This window comes from Ornithorhynchus anatinus, chromosome 2, assembly GCF_004115215.2.
Source record: "Ornithorhynchus anatinus isolate Pmale09 chromosome 2, mOrnAna1.pri.v4, whole genome shotgun sequence".
Lineage (NCBI taxonomy): Eukaryota > Metazoa > Chordata > Mammalia > Monotremata > Ornithorhynchidae > Ornithorhynchus > Ornithorhynchus anatinus.
Genome location: NC_041729.1, coordinates 32,600,893 through 32,620,122, shown reverse-complemented (window position 1 = coordinate 32,620,122; position 19,230 = coordinate 32,600,893). Strand labels below are relative to the sequence as shown.

The following is a 19,230-nucleotide window of genomic DNA, read 5'->3' as shown; positions in this document are numbered from 1 at the left end:
CAATAAAACAAGTATTTCCAAAAAGTGCCCATTCATTAATTCAGTTTATGAACATGGAACTTAAGAACAGGTTAGATGTTGCAGGGACTATGCTAAGAGAAGGGCAGGGGAAGGTACTGAATCCACTTTAATATCTAATCTGTGGCCAGGTTATTGATGCTTCATCTTGCTTAATTTGAAATTTACGAAATTAGGCTTACATATTTACCACTTAAACCGTCAAGTACACGGTAATGTGATCTTAAATTCCGGCACAGGAATCGGCCCAAAGGTATTGGTTTTCTTCATGAAGAGACGTAAAATTGAATATTTAGGCAGCTACATCAGTTATGTTTTAGGGGTTCCCAAAAGCCTAGGGCTCTGTTTTGCCTATGGAACTGGAAATTCTGAATAATCTAATGAACTGTATTTAGCTTCATAAGTCCTCTATCCATGGATTATCAGTATCTCTTAAAACTGTGCTAGTGGTCTCATTTACGCTGAGCTACTGATAAGACTGTTATATACGAAAACAATGATAAAAGCACTTACCAATCGTATTTACTGAGCACTTTTTATGTGCAGTGCACTGTACTAAGCGCTTGGGAGAGTACAATAGAATCAGCAGACACGTTTCCTGCCCCTAATGAGTTTAGAGTCTAGAGGGAAGTAGGACTAAAGCCATGTAGGATGATAATATTTACTAAAGGACAAGTTTGGGAGGATTCAAACTCAGTAGCCGAGAAGCTGATTCATCCCAAGGTAAAACCACTTCTGTACTCATTCCCTTGGCAAAATCCATCCTCCGGGAAGAAAAGTCAATCTAGTCCAGGAGCAGCAGGCATGCCAAATATTGTGCTCAAATGGAGGGTGAGTCCTATGTCCTACTTACGCATCTTACCTAGAAAGCATTAAAGAATTTCACAAAGCGACAGAAAAGAACAACTCCCCGCCCTCTCAACACCTGACCCCCAAAAGAATGCTAACAATTCATATTCAAGTCCAATTCAGTCTTGGGGACACGAAAAAGGAACGGGTGAGTGTTTCAAAATCAAGTGGCTCCCACTAAACTGTGCTAAAAAGTTGCATCTTCACGAAAACGATGCGTCATTTCTGGGATCACGTATGCCTGGTTCTCTCACCGAAGTGAAAATACGTGCTAATGACAGGCAGACATCAACTCGGACAGTTTACACGAACGGGCAAAGGAGACTTCCAGAACAGCACAGACTTCATGGCTCACTGCTCTCAGGAACAAACGGATATCAGACTGAATGCTGCGGACTGGTTTTTTTGCGTTTTTTCCACCGGCACTTCGCCGTCTGGGATTTTACTCCTCGCCACAGGGAGACTATGGAATCGATCACCTGGGCGGTTTAACAAATCCAAGAGAAGAATGAAAGAGGGCATGGGGGGTGGGGGGATGGGGGGACAGGGGATGGGGGTCGGCCAGAGAAGCAATACAGTATTAAATACCAGTTTATTCCCGAATGGTCTGGTGAGCCACTGCCAGCGGAAGAAGCGGACTTCTTACCTGACATCATCATTCCCTTGACTTTGCAAATGCTCTGCGGCGCCAACAGAGGGGGGAAAAGCAACACCTACAGGACTGGTTTCGGAGCCAGAGACCTGGGAGTGCGGCTCTGCTCCTGGCTGGGCCTGCGTGCCCACCTCCGTAGGTGGAAGCGGTGGGTGGAAAGCGGGGGATGTGTGCTTTCTATTTATAGTGCCACATCTCCGGTTTGCCTGGAAGTCCATAACCTTCACACCAAAGCTACAGAGAGAAGAGAGAGTAAACACACCGTGCAAGCTCCCGAGGCCCAGTTCCGCAGCGTGGTAAAACCCACAGAGGACGCCCAGCACGGCGCTCGAGGGCTCAAGGACAGTGCTCCGCACCCACCAGGCGCTCGGTAAAGACCGCCGACCGAAGACAACCTAGGTTGTCCGGCATGCAACGAAGCAACAAGGAAAGCCACGGAATGCCATTTAGGTTAAAGAACAACAGGCGACGGAACTTGGTTTAACCACCAGGGTAAACCAAAGCCAGTGGACTGGCTAGTTACCATTCCCATTTTCAACACATGAGTTGCTAACGAACAGCCAGGCCTCATTTGGCCCTGAAGTCATTTTTATCCTATTAACGTTATCTGGTCCTGTAATAGTCCGACAGACACCTAAGATAATTCACCCAAGACTACAAGGTTTAGTTCTTGGGATTTTCAAACCCTGATTTTGGTTCTACCACAGTGCACCTGCAGGCACATTATGGAGAAGCAGCTTTAAGCATACGATAAACATAAAAACACACGTGCATGCTTATTTTTTAAGCATCAAAAATGAAAGGAAAAGCACCTTCTTTAACTATGGATAAATGGATCACCTTGCTGCAACTGTATTTAGCACAGGCGAGGGCTGATTTGTTTTGAAGACAAAACCACTTTTAGAAACCTAGAGATGATTACAATCCACACGAGGGAGGTCTATCAAGTTTAAATGGCTTCCTCTCCTGATGATTCAGCACTGCTAGTATTTATGGCATCGAGCTGATCTCATGAGAGACAGAGAGAGCGTGAGCTCTATTAAGCATCCCAGGGGTGTCATTAGGGTATACGCCACTTCATTTTGTCTCACCATAGTTAAAAATATATCTATCTGGAGATATAGATAGATATATAAGGTATCTTCCCTTAACATTTCTTTAACCAATCGTTACAGAAAACAACACACCACTTGAATACACGCAATATGAATGATAACTGACCAAATGAGCTATGTGCTACGGGTTAAAAATTACTGCATGGAATCAACTAGAGCAGAGTTGATTTAAATTGTTAGGGTGTGTCCGTCATGGTATGTCATGTACCATTGTCAAATCGGAAGTCCGTCATGAAGGCACCAGAAAGCAAAACTTCCTTCAGTCCACGGCTTTTAACCGAAACCTTAAATAGTTTCAAATACGTTAAAGTACATATCAAATGTCTCTTAAAAATTTCTTTCTTTTATGGTACTTTTAAAAGTGGTTGTTTGCCAAACCCTGTTTACAATGTAGGAATCTGGTGTCTAGTATGTGACTCTGCTTGCTTTTCACCATGCACGGAGTATAACTTGAAGGAAATGCCAGTACTTTACCTTGGAACCTTCCTCAAGCTGCAATATGAGGGGAGATAAATCACTAAGGAAGCCATGAAAATACACCCTGGTCTAGGATCAGAGAGAAATCGGGGCAGGTCCTAAAGAAATCCAGACAGTGGGCTGAAAACAAAAATGTATTATTCAATGCCTTGACTTTTTATTCCCTTTCTGCTCTCGTCTTACTGGCTGTGTTTACAAGGAATCAAACGCTAAGTGTACTTGTTGGAGGCCAACGGTGACACAGAGCTGAGAGCAGCAGCAGGAGACGGGACTAGCCGAGAGACGGAAGAAGGTGCATAAAAGAATGTGGTCGAGGCCACGGTAAATTCTTGAGGCGTACACAGAACTCTTGTGCATCTGAAGAGTTTCAAAACTATATGCAAGGCTGAAATGTGGAGTTGGCCTAAAATACCTTCATAAAAATTTTCCCCTGAATCCATTTTTTTTTTTTTTTTTAAAGACCAGTACTTTATCAATCTTCGCAAAAGGAGTCTATTCCTAGCTTAAGACGAACAAAATAAAAAGCTCCAAACGTACCCCTCCTTCTTGAGCAAGTCTCCTTCCATTATAGCCATACTTGCAGGTCTCTTCCGCTCAAGAGTCCCTGAGTCATAGTCACTTCCAGCGTGGGCCAAATGGTTAGAATTAGTGGGAGGAAGCACAAATGCTCCCGAAACGTTAAAATCCAACTCTGTAAGAGGACAAATCGAGTAATGCGTTAGAGGTTTCTAGCCACAGGAGCACATCTTCACTTCCTGCAGCTACATTTTCCTGAAATTCCAATATTAGAGGTTGCTTTGAAAAAGCCAACTCTCCTATCTCCTTAAGAAATACACTGGGCTGGGGTTTGGGAATCTTGCTCTGCCGAGAACGGGTACCTTCAGGAAAGAACCAAGCTGCGTGCTGAATTATCGGCTCAATAACTGCTACCACGTGGACTGAGGTCGCTGCTGCCATTTCAGCAAGAGTTCTGCAAAGGAAGTTCACGGCGTTAGATGTTTTGTATGAGGAGCTTCTTGAAGATCGCTGCGTTCACCGTTTTTAAACCCACCGATGGAATCTGAAGGAATGTCCTCCCCGTTCACCCAAGCAGGGGAGAGGCGACGGGGAAGCTGTGACAGCAGTCATCCTCCTGAAAGCCCACCTCCTCCAAAGTGTCTTCCCTGCTTAATTCCTCCGAATCCTCAGTCACACAAACCCACTCAGCTATCTCTGGCACTTACACACCCTCAGGGCACACACACACACACACACAAACACACACATAATAATAATAATGTTGGTATTTGTTAAGCGCTTATTATGTTTAAAGCACTGTTCTAAGCGCTGGGGTAGATAGAGGGTAATCAAGTTGTCCCATGTGAGGCTCACAGTTTATCCCGATTTTACAGATGAGGTAACTGAGGCACAGAGAAGCGAAGTGACTTGCCCACAGTCACACAGCTGACAAGTGGCAGGGCCGGGATTCGAACCCATGACCTCTGACTCCCAAGCCCTGGCTCTTTCCACTGAGCCACGCTACTTCTCTAATCTACATATATGCCGATTCGATGATCTACTCCGATGACTCTTTATTGATATTTTCAGTCTGTTTTCCCTTTTGGACTGAAAAGCCGCTTGTTGGCAGGGAATGTGTCACTCGCTTGTTTTGTACTTCCCAAGTACAGAGCCTCCGGGGGGGTGCTCGAATGCTATTAATACTCTAACCCTTGAGCTGACTGTCCCAGATTTCTCATCCTCCTCACACCACCTCAGACCGTTCGGGAGTTTCATAGCCCGAGTGTTTTTGGGAAATCACTGTGTGCCGTACTCAAGGAAGAGGAATGCAATTTGTTTGCTGGTGGGTTAACCGCTGCTCTCTTTAATGCAGAGGGACTATCAACGGTCCAAGGCTTACTATGTACCTGTAAACATCGTCTTTAATTCTTCATTTTTGGTCTCTCGGCTGTTTCCTCCCCTTTCTGAGTAGGGAGGGGTATAATAATGATGGTATTTGTTAAGCACTTACTATGTGCCAAGCCCCGTTCTAAGTGCTGGGGGTAGATACGAGGTTCTCAGGTGTCCCACGTGGGCTCACAGTCTTTATCCCCATTTTAATAATAATAATAATGTTGGTATTTGTTAAGCGCTTACTAGGTGCCGACACTGTTCTAAGTGCTGGGGTAGATACAGGGTAATCAGGTCCCATGCGGGGCTCACAGTCTTAATCCCCATTTTACAGATGAGGTAACTGAGGCACAGAGAAGTTAAGTGACTTGCCCAAAGTCACACAGCTGACAAGCGGCGGAGCTGGGATTAGAACTCATGACCTCTGACTCCTAAGCCCGTGCTCTTTCCACTGAGCCACGCTGCTTCTGGTAACTGAGGCACAGAGGGAGCGAAGCGACTTGCCCAAAGCCACACAGCTGACGAGTGGCGGAGGCGGGATTAGAACCCACGGACTCTGAATTCCAAGCCCGGGCTCTTTCCACTGAGCCATGGAATGGCAGTCCTGTTCCACTAGAAGTGCTGGACTGTGCATTGGCCATTTCAAAAGTAGTGGAGGGCCAGGGAGCTTCCCAAGGCCAAATATCCCCCCCGCCCCCACCCCGATCCTAGAATACATGTGAATTATCAGTTCCACTCCTACCCTTCCTTTCCCAGCACTACCAGGGCTATTTTTACCTCAATGCAGCAGTGTGACAGAGGTTAAGAGCGAGAATTGAGAAATTTATGGGAGTGGGGTGGGGCTGGGGTGCTGTTAGGATCAGTCAGGACAGCCTTTTGGTCAACTGACCAGTTTCTCCAATGATTAAACTGGCTGCCTATCAACTGAATGGTACCGACTACCCACAGACCGAGCAATCAAAGTTGAGATACGCTACTGTGGATGCCCCCTCCTTTTGCAGCATGGAAAAATAAGGGGTCCAGGCTGCGGCAGATCCAGACACTACTGTCTCTTGCTAAAAATAGGCCTGCACAACCATTACAACGCTCCCTTGCTATAGACAGGATGATGTAAAAAATGGATCGTTTATATGTTGTCCTTGCTTGCTCTCAAATAAGGAAGGGAATAATAACAATAATGTTGGTATTTGTTAAGCTCTTACTATGTGCAGAGCACTGTTCTAAGCGCTGGGGGAGATACAGGGTAATCAGGTTGTCCCACGTGGGGCTCAGTCTTCATCCACATTTTACAGATGAGGTAAGAGAGGCCCAGAAAAGTTAAGTGACTTGCCCACAGTCACACAGCTGACAAGTGGCAGAGCGGGGATTCGAACTCGTGACCTCCGACTCCCAAGCCCGGGCTCTTTCCTCTGAGCCACGCTGCTTTCCAATAATAAATAAGGGAATAAGGAACAAAATTCCAAAAAGAGAGGCACACGTGAAAAGGGCCTCGTTGTTCATCTGCGGGAAATCAAATCTCCAGTTTGCTAGGAAGGCTACTCTAGTTAATCTTCCTCTTCAACAGAACCAGAGGGGTAGGTGAGATGGGACTTAGGACTATATTTCCAATTTCCAAACTCAAATTTCAGCAACGTTCCCGTCAATGACCTTAAATGCGCCCATTTCCCAAACCATGTCTATTTTAAAGATCACCATATTTTGAAATGGAAAATTTGTCCTCGATGTCACTGAACTCTGTTCTTTTTCCAAGAAAGTTTCATGAAATTGAGCGTCGGCATCTGTGGAATTCTACTCATCTTTTAACTGATTCTTCTCTCCACTGAATCTAAACAACTTTGAGATAACCTCTACCATACTTTGAACTAGAGTGAGAATCCTTCCTAACCATTTTTTTTTGCAGGGAAAAAAATAAAACTGATTCTGTGGGGGAAGATTGGGGAAGGTAACGCAGTACTTACCCTTCATTCTTGGCCCATAACAAATTTGGGCCTAATACTATAGCAATGTTGCTGGGTGTCATTTTATTAACATCACTGGTCTGTGCAAGCTTCGCTAAGAATTTGATTAAATACCTGTCAAATGAAAAAGGGACCAAGGTCATATTCTTGCATTAACCACTACTTTCTGTTCACAGGGTTACTCCTGCATACTGCTATCGTATTAGGGATCGTTATTCCTCCAGAACATCCTAAATAATTTAGAATGAGAAAAAAATGACGGCTCTTCGTACTTTGAGGGAATACATTTCTACCAAGTGGAGAAAAATCTATATAACATGATCTCAAAATTTAGTGTCAGCACCTGAATTGACATTTTATTACAATCAGTCTATTTTTCTATTAATGATCCCCAGTGAAGCTCCCTAGCTACTATGCAGTTCTGAGGAGTCCTCAATTTTTGATTGACTTACGATACAAAAACCAACCTTAAAATGGAAAATAAACTTGTACGGAAGACATGCCAAAGATTCTATATGCCATATAAAATTATTATACTTGTATTCACAAGATAATACAGGCACTCATTTCCCAATTTTGGTGCAAGGTACACACTTAAAATTTCAAAACATTAAGAATTCATCTCTTCATGTAAGTACACTCAGCAGAACTTCAAAACACCGACCTAACATCTTGCAATGCTTTTAGAGTTCAAAATTTAGGATTATATAAATATAAATTCATATTTATATAAATAAATGGAGTTCATGAGTTTCTGGTTTGTGGTTTCTTAAAGATAGTACACCGACTGCCTATATACCACCATATTATTGGCTCCACTGGCGAATAGCAAGCTGTAATAAAAATAGAAAAATCACTGCATACCTAAAATTGGTGAGGTTTTGCTTTGGCAATTTTTGACAGGTTCTCCACAAATCCTGAAGTTTCTTGTCCTGGTCCTGCACACTAATGAAACAAATTATTTTTAAAACTGAATTAGAATGATACAAATGAGGTCAAAGCTAGTATTCACGTCTATCTTTATGAAAATCAATCATATGAATTCCCACCTTTACCCAGATAGCTATTTTTAAAACCACAGTTTTATTTTTGTGTGTAGGTCACCGCTCCATTTCCAATGATCTTTTGAGAAGAAATTAGTTTCTAAAATATTTTTCTCTGAAATTTAATTTAATCCAAATTTTACTGCATTTAATGATCTATTTAAAACACTAGAGAACAGAAGGATAGACATCAGGACCACAATTTCCCACAGTATAGCATGTGGACATGTAGCAAACAACAAGAATGGCATGATTGGATAATGTGGGTTCTTTTTTGGGGGTGGGGAGTACAACTTTATTTTTAGCTTATTTGCTAATCAAACTAATGTTTGAGGGATGAACTAAACTAGAAGGGATGAGTTATTTCTTCTAATTACCAAGATTTGACTTTCTAAAATTTTACCTTGCAACCTGTGTCCATTCTTCATACAGATTGAAGGTCATTAAAGGTTCAGGCAATTCCCGCAAATAAGACTTCAAGGCACCTGAAATAATAATAATAATTATAATAATAATGATGAAATGACATCATGTGACTTAAACATGCAATTGTGTATTAGAAGCACGCGACTGAATAATTCAAATTACTTGAACATGCTTTCTTTGAATCTCTGTCAGAGCTTAAGCAAAGGTCAAAATACAAAATAAACCACTGCAAAAAGGGAGACCCACCCCCTGGTCCCTTCAGAACATGATAAATGTGAAGTCAGAAGGACCTGCTGACAGACTCCACCAGACTCCACGTGTCTGCTATGTGACCCCGGGCAAGTCACTTTAATTTATCTGTGGCTCAGTTACCTCGTCTGTAAAATGAGGATTAATACTGTGAGTCCCAAGTGGGGCATGGACTGTGTCCAATCTGATTAGCTTCTGTCCCATCATTTAATAGAGGGAGAAGGGGGGAGAGAGAGAGAGGGAGAGGGTGAGAGAGAGAGGGAGAGAAGGAGAGAGAGGGAGAGGAGGAGGGAGAGAGGGAGAAAGGGGAGAGGGAGGGAGAGAAGAGAGAGGGAGAGAGAGAAGCAAGGTCTGCCTTGGTCCATAGTAAAGTAGTTAGAATGTGCACACTGCAGGCAAGCTTTTCCTTGAACATGACCTTCAAGGCTCTACTTCCGTTTTATGACTCCCTTAGATATAAAATGGAAATTGCATCCACCTTCACTTGGGCATTTTTAATAGACTGAAACATGGAATCAGGTTATTCTCTAATATTCTGTATTTTCCCAAAGTGAGTGGGTGAACACATCCTTTTTAATCCAAACAATTTTCTGTATGGGTTCCCATTTCTCTTATTTGGGGAGGTAAAGTAGGGTTTTCAATAAATGCCAATAGTCATAGCATGAGAGCAAACACCTTAGTTACGAAGAGATAAATGTAAGGAAAATAGTTTTTTTCCCCAAATGCCGTCTTGCCTCTAAGCTTCCGGCTTAGCTCTCTAAAACTAACATTACAGGTAGTCCTTGGCAAATGCTTCATGTTTCTATGAAAGGTATTGAGAGTTACTGTCATAATTAAGGCCAGTGTAGCAAACCTGAAATAATTATTGACAATTATTCTGCTTACTGTCTAGTGGGCAGGGAAGCAGGAAAGGCTGAGGGCATAATTTCCCACGGCAGAGTCACAGAGGGAATGGGGAACCCATCCATATCACTTTCAATGAATGAAGTCAGCTGCCCTACTGTGGAACTCTGTGACTCAATGCGAATACATTAATTTGCTATGTGAGTCACCTATAACCGACTGAAGACAGAACTCTGGAAAATGTTGAGAAAAAGAGTATCTGGCTTTGGTCTGGGAACCAATCCCCCACTGACAGCCCTTATTTCTAGGAGAAAAGTGGTTCCAACTTATATTTCAGGAATTAACTGCATTGTAATTTTGAGGAATCTCTTCTCCCCTCATGCTGGTTTCTCAGCCAATTCCAGATTATCTGAAGACAACAATCAACCATATTTACTGAGCGCTTTCAGAGTGCAGAGCACTATATTAAGCACTCGGGAGAGTACAACAGTTCTGGGACTTTCCCCGGTCCTTGCCCCCAAATTCCGGCTTTTTATACCTCACCTGCAACAGCATGAGGATCTGAATAAAATTCATCCAGCTGGGAAGTCGAACAGTCCAATGCAGCCTTCAGTTTTTTTAGCTTGGAGGCTCCGGCTCCAATACGGAATAAGCCCTAAATGAGACACCAATTAACCATCATTCTGTACGAATAATGAATTTTCAACTCTGCGTTAGCAATTTCCAGTGGTGGGGCCCCGTTGCAAAAACAACCGCCTTCCTCTTTTCAGAATGATTTTCAGTATTTCAGGCATTGTTAATGACGTCACTGAGAAAATGAACAGCCGATGAGGGGTCTTTTAAAAGTAGATGCATTATTAGATTTTTAAAAAGGAGGCTACAAAACTAGACATCCTCACAGCGAAGCCTCTATGCGCTTTCATCACCGTCGTTAACGAAAGGGATTTCTTTCAGCCCCCCATTGAAGTGAGAGCTCACAATTACATTACGCTCCAGAGAATCTCTAGCTTTATCTCAGCTAATAGAGGCAAGTGGCAAGGTTTATACAGGAATCCTTTTGAAGGACTGAATATATGCAAAGGAGTTAGCTGGTATGTTGCCCTCTCCTACCCCCTCTAAAGCCACCTAAGGGCTACAGTCCCCTTAACAAATTACTTTTAAGAGTTATCAGGACAGGAAAGTGGGTGAGAATGGAAGTGGGAGCCACCAGGTGTGTTTCCCCCCGACCTCCCTCCACCCAAATCTCTTGGGCCTCCTGGCTTCATTCTGGGATACTGAGGGAATCCCAACTGCTCATCCTGTCTGCCTTTCTACATTAAATCCTCCATGATCACCTGCTTCCCTGGTGGGTAATAATAACAATAATGTTGGTATTTGTTAAGCGCTTACTATGTGCCAAGCACTGGTCTAAGCGCTGGGGTAGATACAGGGTGATTAGGTTGTCCCACATGAGGCTCACTTTTTTTTTTTTTATACTGTTCCTCAAGCACTCTAAAGCAAGAGGGATGACTCTGGTCGAGAAAAAGCGGGACTCTCCAAAGTCACCGTCGTGGAGGGGCCCTAATCTAGGTGTCCCACATTGCCAAGCACACCCTCTGCACAAAACTGGTGGTTTAGAAGAGCAACAGAATTAGATTGGAACAAATGGCCCCAACAGTGACCAGTGGACATCAGTATCCACCGCAGGATAATGTCCCGCCATGGTCACCTCCACGATATTCTCACAGGGCACCCCGATAATACTCACACCTGGCATTTCTCTCCCTCCCCAGATCAAACTCCCTATGCAGGAAATGCCCTACTCTCCAGGGGCTCCATTTTAGTCCATCATACTTGGGATGCTTGTTAATGTAACCTTCACCCCAGGCCTCCCACCCCAGCCCAGAAGATTTTGAAGAAGCTCCTCCTTTAAAACATTAGCGAACTCTTCCCCCAGAAAGTACCAACACCTCCACGTACCCTCTCACACAGGATCCTTAGCTCCTAACGGGGAGAGTGGCAGGACGTGGGGCCTCCTTCCCCCTTTACACGCCACAGTGCGGAGACAACGTGGAGGGTTCTATATACTTGGATCACAGCTACTCACCCTTCCTCCGAAACTCTTTCCTCCTGCCTGAAACTCCCTTCTCCTTCAAATTTGCCACAACACAGCACTCTAGACCGAGGACTCATTACTGGCAGGGAACGAGTCTGCTAATTCTGTTGCACTGTACTCTCCCAAGTGCTTAGTACAGTGCCTTGCACACAGTAAGCTCTCAATAAATACCGCTGATTGATTCAAAGGCTTCCCAGACACCCACCTCCTCCAGGAAGAATTTCCCATTAAGCTCCATCTTCCAAGGTCACACTGCACCCCCATCCAACTGTTACCTTTATCACTTTTGTCTATTCACCTTCCTTAGCCTTTATGCACCCTAATTTTTATATTTTTTACCCTTTCAAATTTTTCCTATCAATAGCTGTAGTAACGTTTCTCTCTCCGATATTCTGTAAAGGTCTAATGTCGTTCAGTCTCTCCCAAAAGACTGTAAGCTCCTTGAGGGCAGGGACTGAGTCGCTTAACGGAACACTCCCAAGCATGTAGCACAGTACTCTGCACACAGTGGGTGCTCAGTAAATACTACTGATTAATTTCTACCTCCGCACACCCGTTCCAAGAATTTCCCATATGTCTGGGTAACCTCTTCTCTAAGACTCATCCTCTCTCAGGCCACTCCCTTCTGGTCTCCTGTTTTTTGTACCCTCTTGCCTTGCTTACAAAGCCCCTGCTGATTTTAAATAGGAATTGTTTCTGAAGTTTGAAGAGCAGGTCTCAAGGCACGAGGTTAAATCGACCGTTTCTCTATGTCTTTTAGCATGCACGGTGCATTTGGGAGTTGACAGGAACAACTGGAATACTTTTTTTTTTTTTTTTAATATCTGTCATGTCCCACTTCCATCGCTTTACTAGGAAAAATAGAGCCTACCAACGATCAAAGACAAGTATATGTCATGTACCGATACTCATGTCACCTACCTCCTCTCTCATGCCAGTTTCTAAAAGCAGCATTACACAGGCTTCGATGGGGAGTGCAATTTCACGAGAACTGCGCTTCAGATGCTCTTCCAATGGTGTCCCAAAGGCTGGTTTTTCTGCCCATTTGTCTAGAGCAGCAAACCATTTAGTAAGACAATCAACAATCTGCACAGAAATCAAACCCTACCACCCATGGCCCCAGAATGAAATTTCAGAAAGTTAAGCTGCCAAAAATTTGGGGAGAAGATCATTAAGGCCACCTCATTACAATGGAGCAGGGAGAATTAAAAGTGTAAGGTAAGGGTTTAGGTATTATTAATCTGGAAAAATTCAGAGTTTTTTAAAATGGTATTTGCTAAGCGCTTCACTATCTGCCAGACACTGTACTAAGCGCTGGGGTAGATATGAGACAATCAGGTTGGACACAGTCCAATGTACCACATGGGGCTCACGACCTTAATGCCCATTTTACAGATGAGGTAACAAGCACAGAGAAGTTAAGTGACTTGCCCAAGGTCACGTGGCAGGCAAGCGGTGGAGCCGGAATTAGAACCCGGGTCCTCTGACTTTCAGGCCGGTACTCTATTCACTAGGCCACGTTGCTTCTCTAATTCATAATATACATATTTTCATCTATATTCATCATTTAACTATATTTTAATTTGAGGAACCTGTGCAATATCAATCTTTTGATTTAACAATATTGCTGATATTTTCATAGATCAAGTGTTTATTATAACTGTGCAAATTTAGTACTCGCCCACAGATTCATAACCTAAAATAACTGGGCTGATCATACGACCTGTTCTGTGCCTGTTAAAACTCAAAATTGTAATCAAATCATTAATTCTGAAATCATTCAGGCTGCCGATTTTCCCAAATACATCATCCTCTAGATTGCAAGCTCACTGAGGGTGGGGATCTTGCCTACCAATTAACTGTACTCTCCCAAGTGCTTAGTACAATGCTCTGCATACAGTAGAACCTAAAATAATGACTGTTCGATCTTTACAGTACCAGTGTAAACACGACATATGGAAAAATGTGGTTTGTTGGGTTCCAAACACTTTAAGGTCTCTACAGCAATTCTGCCCCTCATTTAGATTTGGCTTTAAATTACCAAAAACCAAGAGATGAACTGAAAAATATGGTGACAGATGGAGGACATTCTACACACATAAAATGGTATTAGAAATACTGTTTATCTTGGAGTGAAAAATAATGTTAAGTTCTGCCTCACCCTAAATATCCTGAGCCCATCCCACTGATAGGGACTATTACTGTTGGCCAAAACACAGCTTCTACTGACTATGGCTTGAAGATGCTCTACCATATTTTGGCATAATGAAGAGTCAGCTCCCTTTCAAAGAGGACCACGAGGGCGATATGTGAACGGAGAAGGGAATGTCATCTCAGTAATGATATGGATGTGATTAGTTTAGCCAGCTAACGTATTTTATCTTTTGTTCAGACTATGTGCCAGAGGTGCTTTCCATTTTTCGATGTTACATCTGTTGGGAGGTGGATAACCCTGACAGAAGACAAGCCAAACCAGTGGGGACCATGAAACCAACACCCGGACTTTCCATTTCAGTTAGGCAAGAAATGGTTATACGACAGAAATATTAACTTGGAAAACCAAGTCCGCACCACCGTCTTAAGTGAAGCAAATCCAGACCAAGAGTTTATCTTGACCTCTTTCATGGTTAAGAGGAGCCAGCACTCTGCCTGGGGGGCAGAGAGGAGAGGAAGAAGCTTCAGATTTAGTACTCAAAAGTACCTCTCCAGGTCAGGATTGCACTTCCTTTCTGCTTTGGAACACATCTTTATCACCTCTAGGATCTGAAGCATAATTTCAGCTTTAGGACACATACTGGGAGTTGGGATTTGTATGGAGACAAATAGGTATTCCAGAAGTGGTGTGAGCTGATTTGGAGAGCACTTTTAAATGTCCCAGAATACCAGAATGGTCCTGAAACTGGATACTGTAACACAAATATCTAATATTGGGAAGGAAAATTCAATGATGGGGTGGAGGGATCTAGTTACCTTATGTAGGAGATGGGATATTCTAGAATCATTCAAAAATGGGTGAGTTTTTCTCTTCACTTGTGGGTTCCAGAGAAAATGCTACATTAGTATGTTATTACTGACTTGGAAGAGAAAAGAATGCAGCAGCAAGAGATGAAAGTATGTTGAGGAATGTAACTGCATTAAAAGTAGCAGTAAAAGGGAGGAGCTTCATAAAACGGGACCGCATGCAAAAGAGTCAAGGTAAAGAAAAATACTGCAGAAGTGGCAAAGGCAAGGAGAAGATATCAGCCAGAGCACAAGTTACATTACCTTGATGACCTTGAATTTCAGGGAGGGCCTTTTCTAAGACTGCTAATGCCTTTCTATGGTAATCTGCTTGGGCTTCTAATAACTGAGAACAGAACCCACATTTTAAAACAAAAGAAATGTTAGCTTCTGATGACACACAAAATAAAATGGCTTAGCATACGAAACCATTTTTGTTTGAAAGAGACAAAATGTTATGAGGATTACCAAAATTCGGGTAACTATTACACAAGCCGTCATGAGAAAACACTACTTACCATAACAAAATATCTGGCATATTCTCCCTCTTTGGCTACAAAGTTATACATATCTGCGGCAAGCTGATCCTGGTGATAAGGAAGAAAGATCATTTTCAATAGTTTAAAAAAACACAAACCACACACACACACCAAAAAAACCCGCCTACACCCTTGTGGGAGAAAATTATGCCTAAATGAATAGACATGGTTTTGATCTCTCATTTTGATTCTGCTTTGTCACAGGACAGTCGACGAGCCATTTCAGCTCCTGAGATCTGTTTCCCTCTTCACAATAAGGAAGCCCATCCAATTTCGCCCATTAAGCAACCTCCACTAGAACTGTAAGTGACAAATGTAACTACCATTAATTACCTCTGATCGAACCCTAAGCTTCACCCTGAGCAATCAGGTTCTACAGAGTCTAAAAACTTTTATCAGTGAATGTTTACTCAGCATCCACCAAGTGGGTGAACAAAAATCCCCAAAGCATAACCTGAGTACGGGGATGTCCTAGCCAAAGAACCAGGCCGACGTTCCCCCTAAAGAGGCCAACGTCTGTCTTCAGTCCAGGGCTGTGACAAGGGTTCCCACCCGGGGCAAGAGCACCCCTCGATTGGCTTGAAACCCTCCTGGGGCTACCCAATTTGGAACTTAGATCAGCTGCATTAAAATGAAAGCAGAAGGGGAAGGGAGGAAATAGCACACTGTAACACCGTCCATGGAAAAATGTGACATTTCAGCCAAAGGGGCTATTCTTAGATGGCTGTGGGTAATGACGAAACTGATCTGATTTTTCAAGTCAAGAATCCTAAAATTTCCACATTAATTCGTCAAGATGGTAGTCCTTTCAGTGTCAACAATTCTGAATCTTTAAACAACAGCTTCATATTATTAAACAAAAAATAAACTGATCTTGTAGTCACAGATACTCAAGAACAAGCCTCTCTAGAGAGATCCTCTCAAGAGAAGTCCCTATACCTTGCACTGTTCTACTTTGTTAGCAGCTTCATCCATTTCTTCCTTTAGAGAGTCTATTTTTGATGGAAGGCCCTGAAAGTTAGTTCCTGAAGACTTGTGAGCTTGATTCCATCTGTAACATAAAAAACATAAATCCGTCAGCCTTGCGAAGAATAAAGAAGTCCACAACTATGGTCAGCCAAAGCTCACCGTTTTATTCCTCCAACAGAATATGTAGATATATTGACCTTCCAGTGTTTTCAACCCTCCCTTCCGAGCAATTTATTAGTGTGACACTTCACATCCCCTGAGCTGCGGGGAGGAAAGAGAGCAACTCAAAATTTGCATCTTTCAAAAGTCCATTTCATTGAATGGTCCAGGAAATAACATTCCATGACCCCTCAGACCACCGACAGATCACCACCACTGTGCCCATCTTCAAAGCCCTAAGATCACATCTCCTCCAAAGAGACCTCTGTCAACTAAGTCCTGTCTTTTCTGCCTGAGCCCTCCCTTCTGCATCACCTATCCACTTGGGTCTGCTCCCCTTCATCACCTTGATAGTCACCCCTCCCCCAGCTCCACAGCACTTATGTATATACCCGTGATCCGTGTATGCATCTTGTAATTTCTTTATCCATAATATATCTGTATTAATGTCTGTCTCCCCCTCTAGACCGTAAGCTCAATGTGGGCAGGGAGCATCTCTGCCAACTCTGTTGTACTCTCCCAAGCAGTTAGTACAGTGCTCTGGACACAGTAAGCATTCAGTAAGTACCACCGATGGATGTCCATACCCATCTGTAACTTACTGTAATGTCCGTCTTTCCCTCTCGTCTGGTTTGTGAGCTCCTTGTGGGCAGAGATGGTCTATACTTATTCTTTTGTATTGAACTCATCTTCGGGCTTAGTACAGTGCTTTTCACACAGTAAGCTCTCACTAAGTACCATTTATTTATTGCTTAACTTAACTTACCTTGATCTTCAAGTTTCCTAACTAATCACGTCCACTGGACCTTTCCCCGGGTTGTCTAGGCATTCCATTCCAGCGGACACAAACTCTAGTGGCCCTTGTTCCGATCTCTCTGCTGGCTGAATTGTTTCAGGGGCAGACTGGGTCACTTTAACAGTGAGAGTATTTATTAAGCCCTTACCAAGTACCAAGCACTTTGCTAAGCACTGAGATGGATTCAACATGATCAGATTAATCACGGGGCTGTCCCACACTGGGCTCACAATCTAAGAGGAAGGTAGAATTAACGGTTTCAACCCCCACATTCTACAGATAAGGAAATGGAGGCACAGAGAGGCTTAGAAGTTTTCTGTTTTCACCATTCTCATCTCACCTGGCTCTGACAGAATCCCAGTCTAATACCAATTTAGAAAGCTGCTTCCTCTGCTTCTGAATGTTGGGAATGTCCACCTGGAAATAGAGAACAAACTCAGCTAACTTTTGTTTTTACCCTGCGAGGTCATAAAAATGTACTTGCAAATTCCTTTTAAAGAAACATTTTTACACAAAACTTTATCATTATGAAAACCTCTTTCAAAGTGCAGTGACATCACGCAGCACTCCTTTTTCTCTGATAATTTTGTCCGCATCCAGACCAAGCTACGTTATTTCCCTTTAATCAGAGCGATTACCTCCGCAAGGGTATTCAGGGGATCCATTATGTCCTTTTCAACCAAGACCTCATGTAGCGAGAGCTCAAGGGCCAGTTTATTCTCAGTATCACCACATGTCTCCAACATTTTCCTTAAAAAACAAAAACAAAAAAACACAAAACAAAACCCAAATGAACGGTCAAGAAGCAAAATGCTACTAATGCAGAATGAAAATATGCTAGTTACTTCCTTTGGAAGTCTCTAATTTCCATATTCGCACAATATTACCTTTCAAATGGGACATATATAGATCACTGACAGTATAAGTGTACTCATTTATTTAAATATTTTCTACAAGTTAAAAGGTACAAAATCTCAACCACATTCAGGTTACCAAGGATTGAGATGCATAAAACATGAGGGTCAGGTAAGGGCAACACTAAGCTTTGCAGAAGAGTTTATTTCAAGAGGCAGACTTTTCCTAAACTGATAGTTTCCAGAAACAAGGATTTCAACATTTTGCTGACCAAATAAACCAACTGCATAAGCTCGTGAAACTGTCCAAGCCACACAAAACCCTTTTCAGTGAGTAGTTCTACATGATTTATGCACCCGAGCAAACTTCCAAGAGGAGGAGCAGTATTCAAAGCTCTGTGACCATCTTAGGGCCAATTTCAGTTAAATACAGAGCTTTTCTTCACATATAAAGATTGGTGATGAGATCCTAACCAATATTAAATGCCTCTGGTGGGTGGAGACAAGGTCTTAGGGACACTGACAAAGAGAAAAGAGGCATGTTCCCTGTTCTCAAGGAGCTGAAAAAACCATGGAGGAAACCAGAGACAAATTGGCAAATAAACTATATCTACGTGTTCATAGTGAATACAGGAGCAAAAGATAAATACATAAGTGCTAAAAATAGCTAAAAGGATGGCATGAGTGGACATGGAGGAAACTTCATCATGGAATTTAGCTTGTTTTGGGAAGGAATGTGTCTATCTGTTGTTGCACTGTACTCTCCCAAGCACTTAAGCTTTGCACACAATAAGTGCTCAATAAACACGATTGAAAGAAAGAGGAGGTAGCTTTTTATGGAGAGTTTTGAAGGCGTATAAGACATGATTTACCAAATTCTAAGTACCACAGAAAGGGATGAGAAAATAAAACAAAAGGGCCCAGTTTTACCACTGCATGAAATCATAGTTCATTCACAACTGGAACACTGTGCTTTACGAGAGACATGAGAAGGACAACCTAGATGATCAGGATGGATGGAGAAACTTCTGTACGAGAGAGGGCTGTAAAGTTTAGGTCAGATATACGTAAGTGCCAAGGTGATTGAGGAGGCGGCATGACCAGAAAGGTGGGGGATTGACAGGGAATGCCTCTTATAGGTAGTGATTTTTTTGAAGGGTTTTGAAGGAGGGGAGAGATGTGTTTTGGCAGAGCTGGGGGTAGGGAGAAGAGTGGTCAAGGCATGAGCAACAGATAAAGGAGGAGAGGTTTGCTGGGGAGGTACAGTGACACTGTTAGCTAGGAAGAGGGAACCACCAAAG

At 42.9% G+C, this 19,230-nt stretch overlaps 1 protein-coding gene across 4 annotated transcripts in view; it reads right to left on the bottom strand.

Moving 5' to 3' along the window:
* ARHGAP17 (Rho GTPase activating protein 17) overlaps window positions 1-19,230 on the bottom strand; it is a 116,912-nt gene that overhangs the window by 11,802 nt on the left and 85,880 nt on the right. For 3 of the 4 annotated variants that reach the window (XM_039910945.1, XM_039910942.1, XM_029058152.2), the window contains exons 5-17: window positions 17,714-17,825; window positions 17,416-17,492; window positions 16,091-16,202; window positions 15,131-15,199; window positions 14,877-14,958; window positions 12,534-12,661; window positions 10,061-10,172; window positions 8,403-8,484; window positions 7,821-7,901; window positions 6,957-7,070; window positions 3,990-4,081; window positions 3,649-3,802; window positions 1,514-1,753 (exon numbers count right to left, since the gene is read on the bottom strand). In XM_039910945.1, the coding sequence (XP_039766879.1) occupies window positions 1,514-1,753; window positions 3,649-3,802; window positions 3,990-4,081; window positions 6,957-7,070; window positions 7,821-7,901; window positions 8,403-8,484; window positions 10,061-10,172; window positions 12,534-12,661; window positions 14,877-14,958; window positions 15,131-15,199; window positions 16,091-16,202; window positions 17,416-17,492; window positions 17,714-17,825 (1,455 nt within the window). The remainder of the gene's footprint in view (window positions 1-1,513; window positions 1,754-3,648; window positions 3,803-3,989; window positions 4,082-6,956; window positions 7,071-7,820; window positions 7,902-8,402; window positions 8,485-10,060; window positions 10,173-12,533; window positions 12,662-14,876; window positions 14,959-15,130; window positions 15,200-16,090; window positions 16,203-17,415; window positions 17,493-17,713; window positions 17,826-19,230) is intronic. The other variant, XM_039910946.1, reaches the window with a different exon arrangement.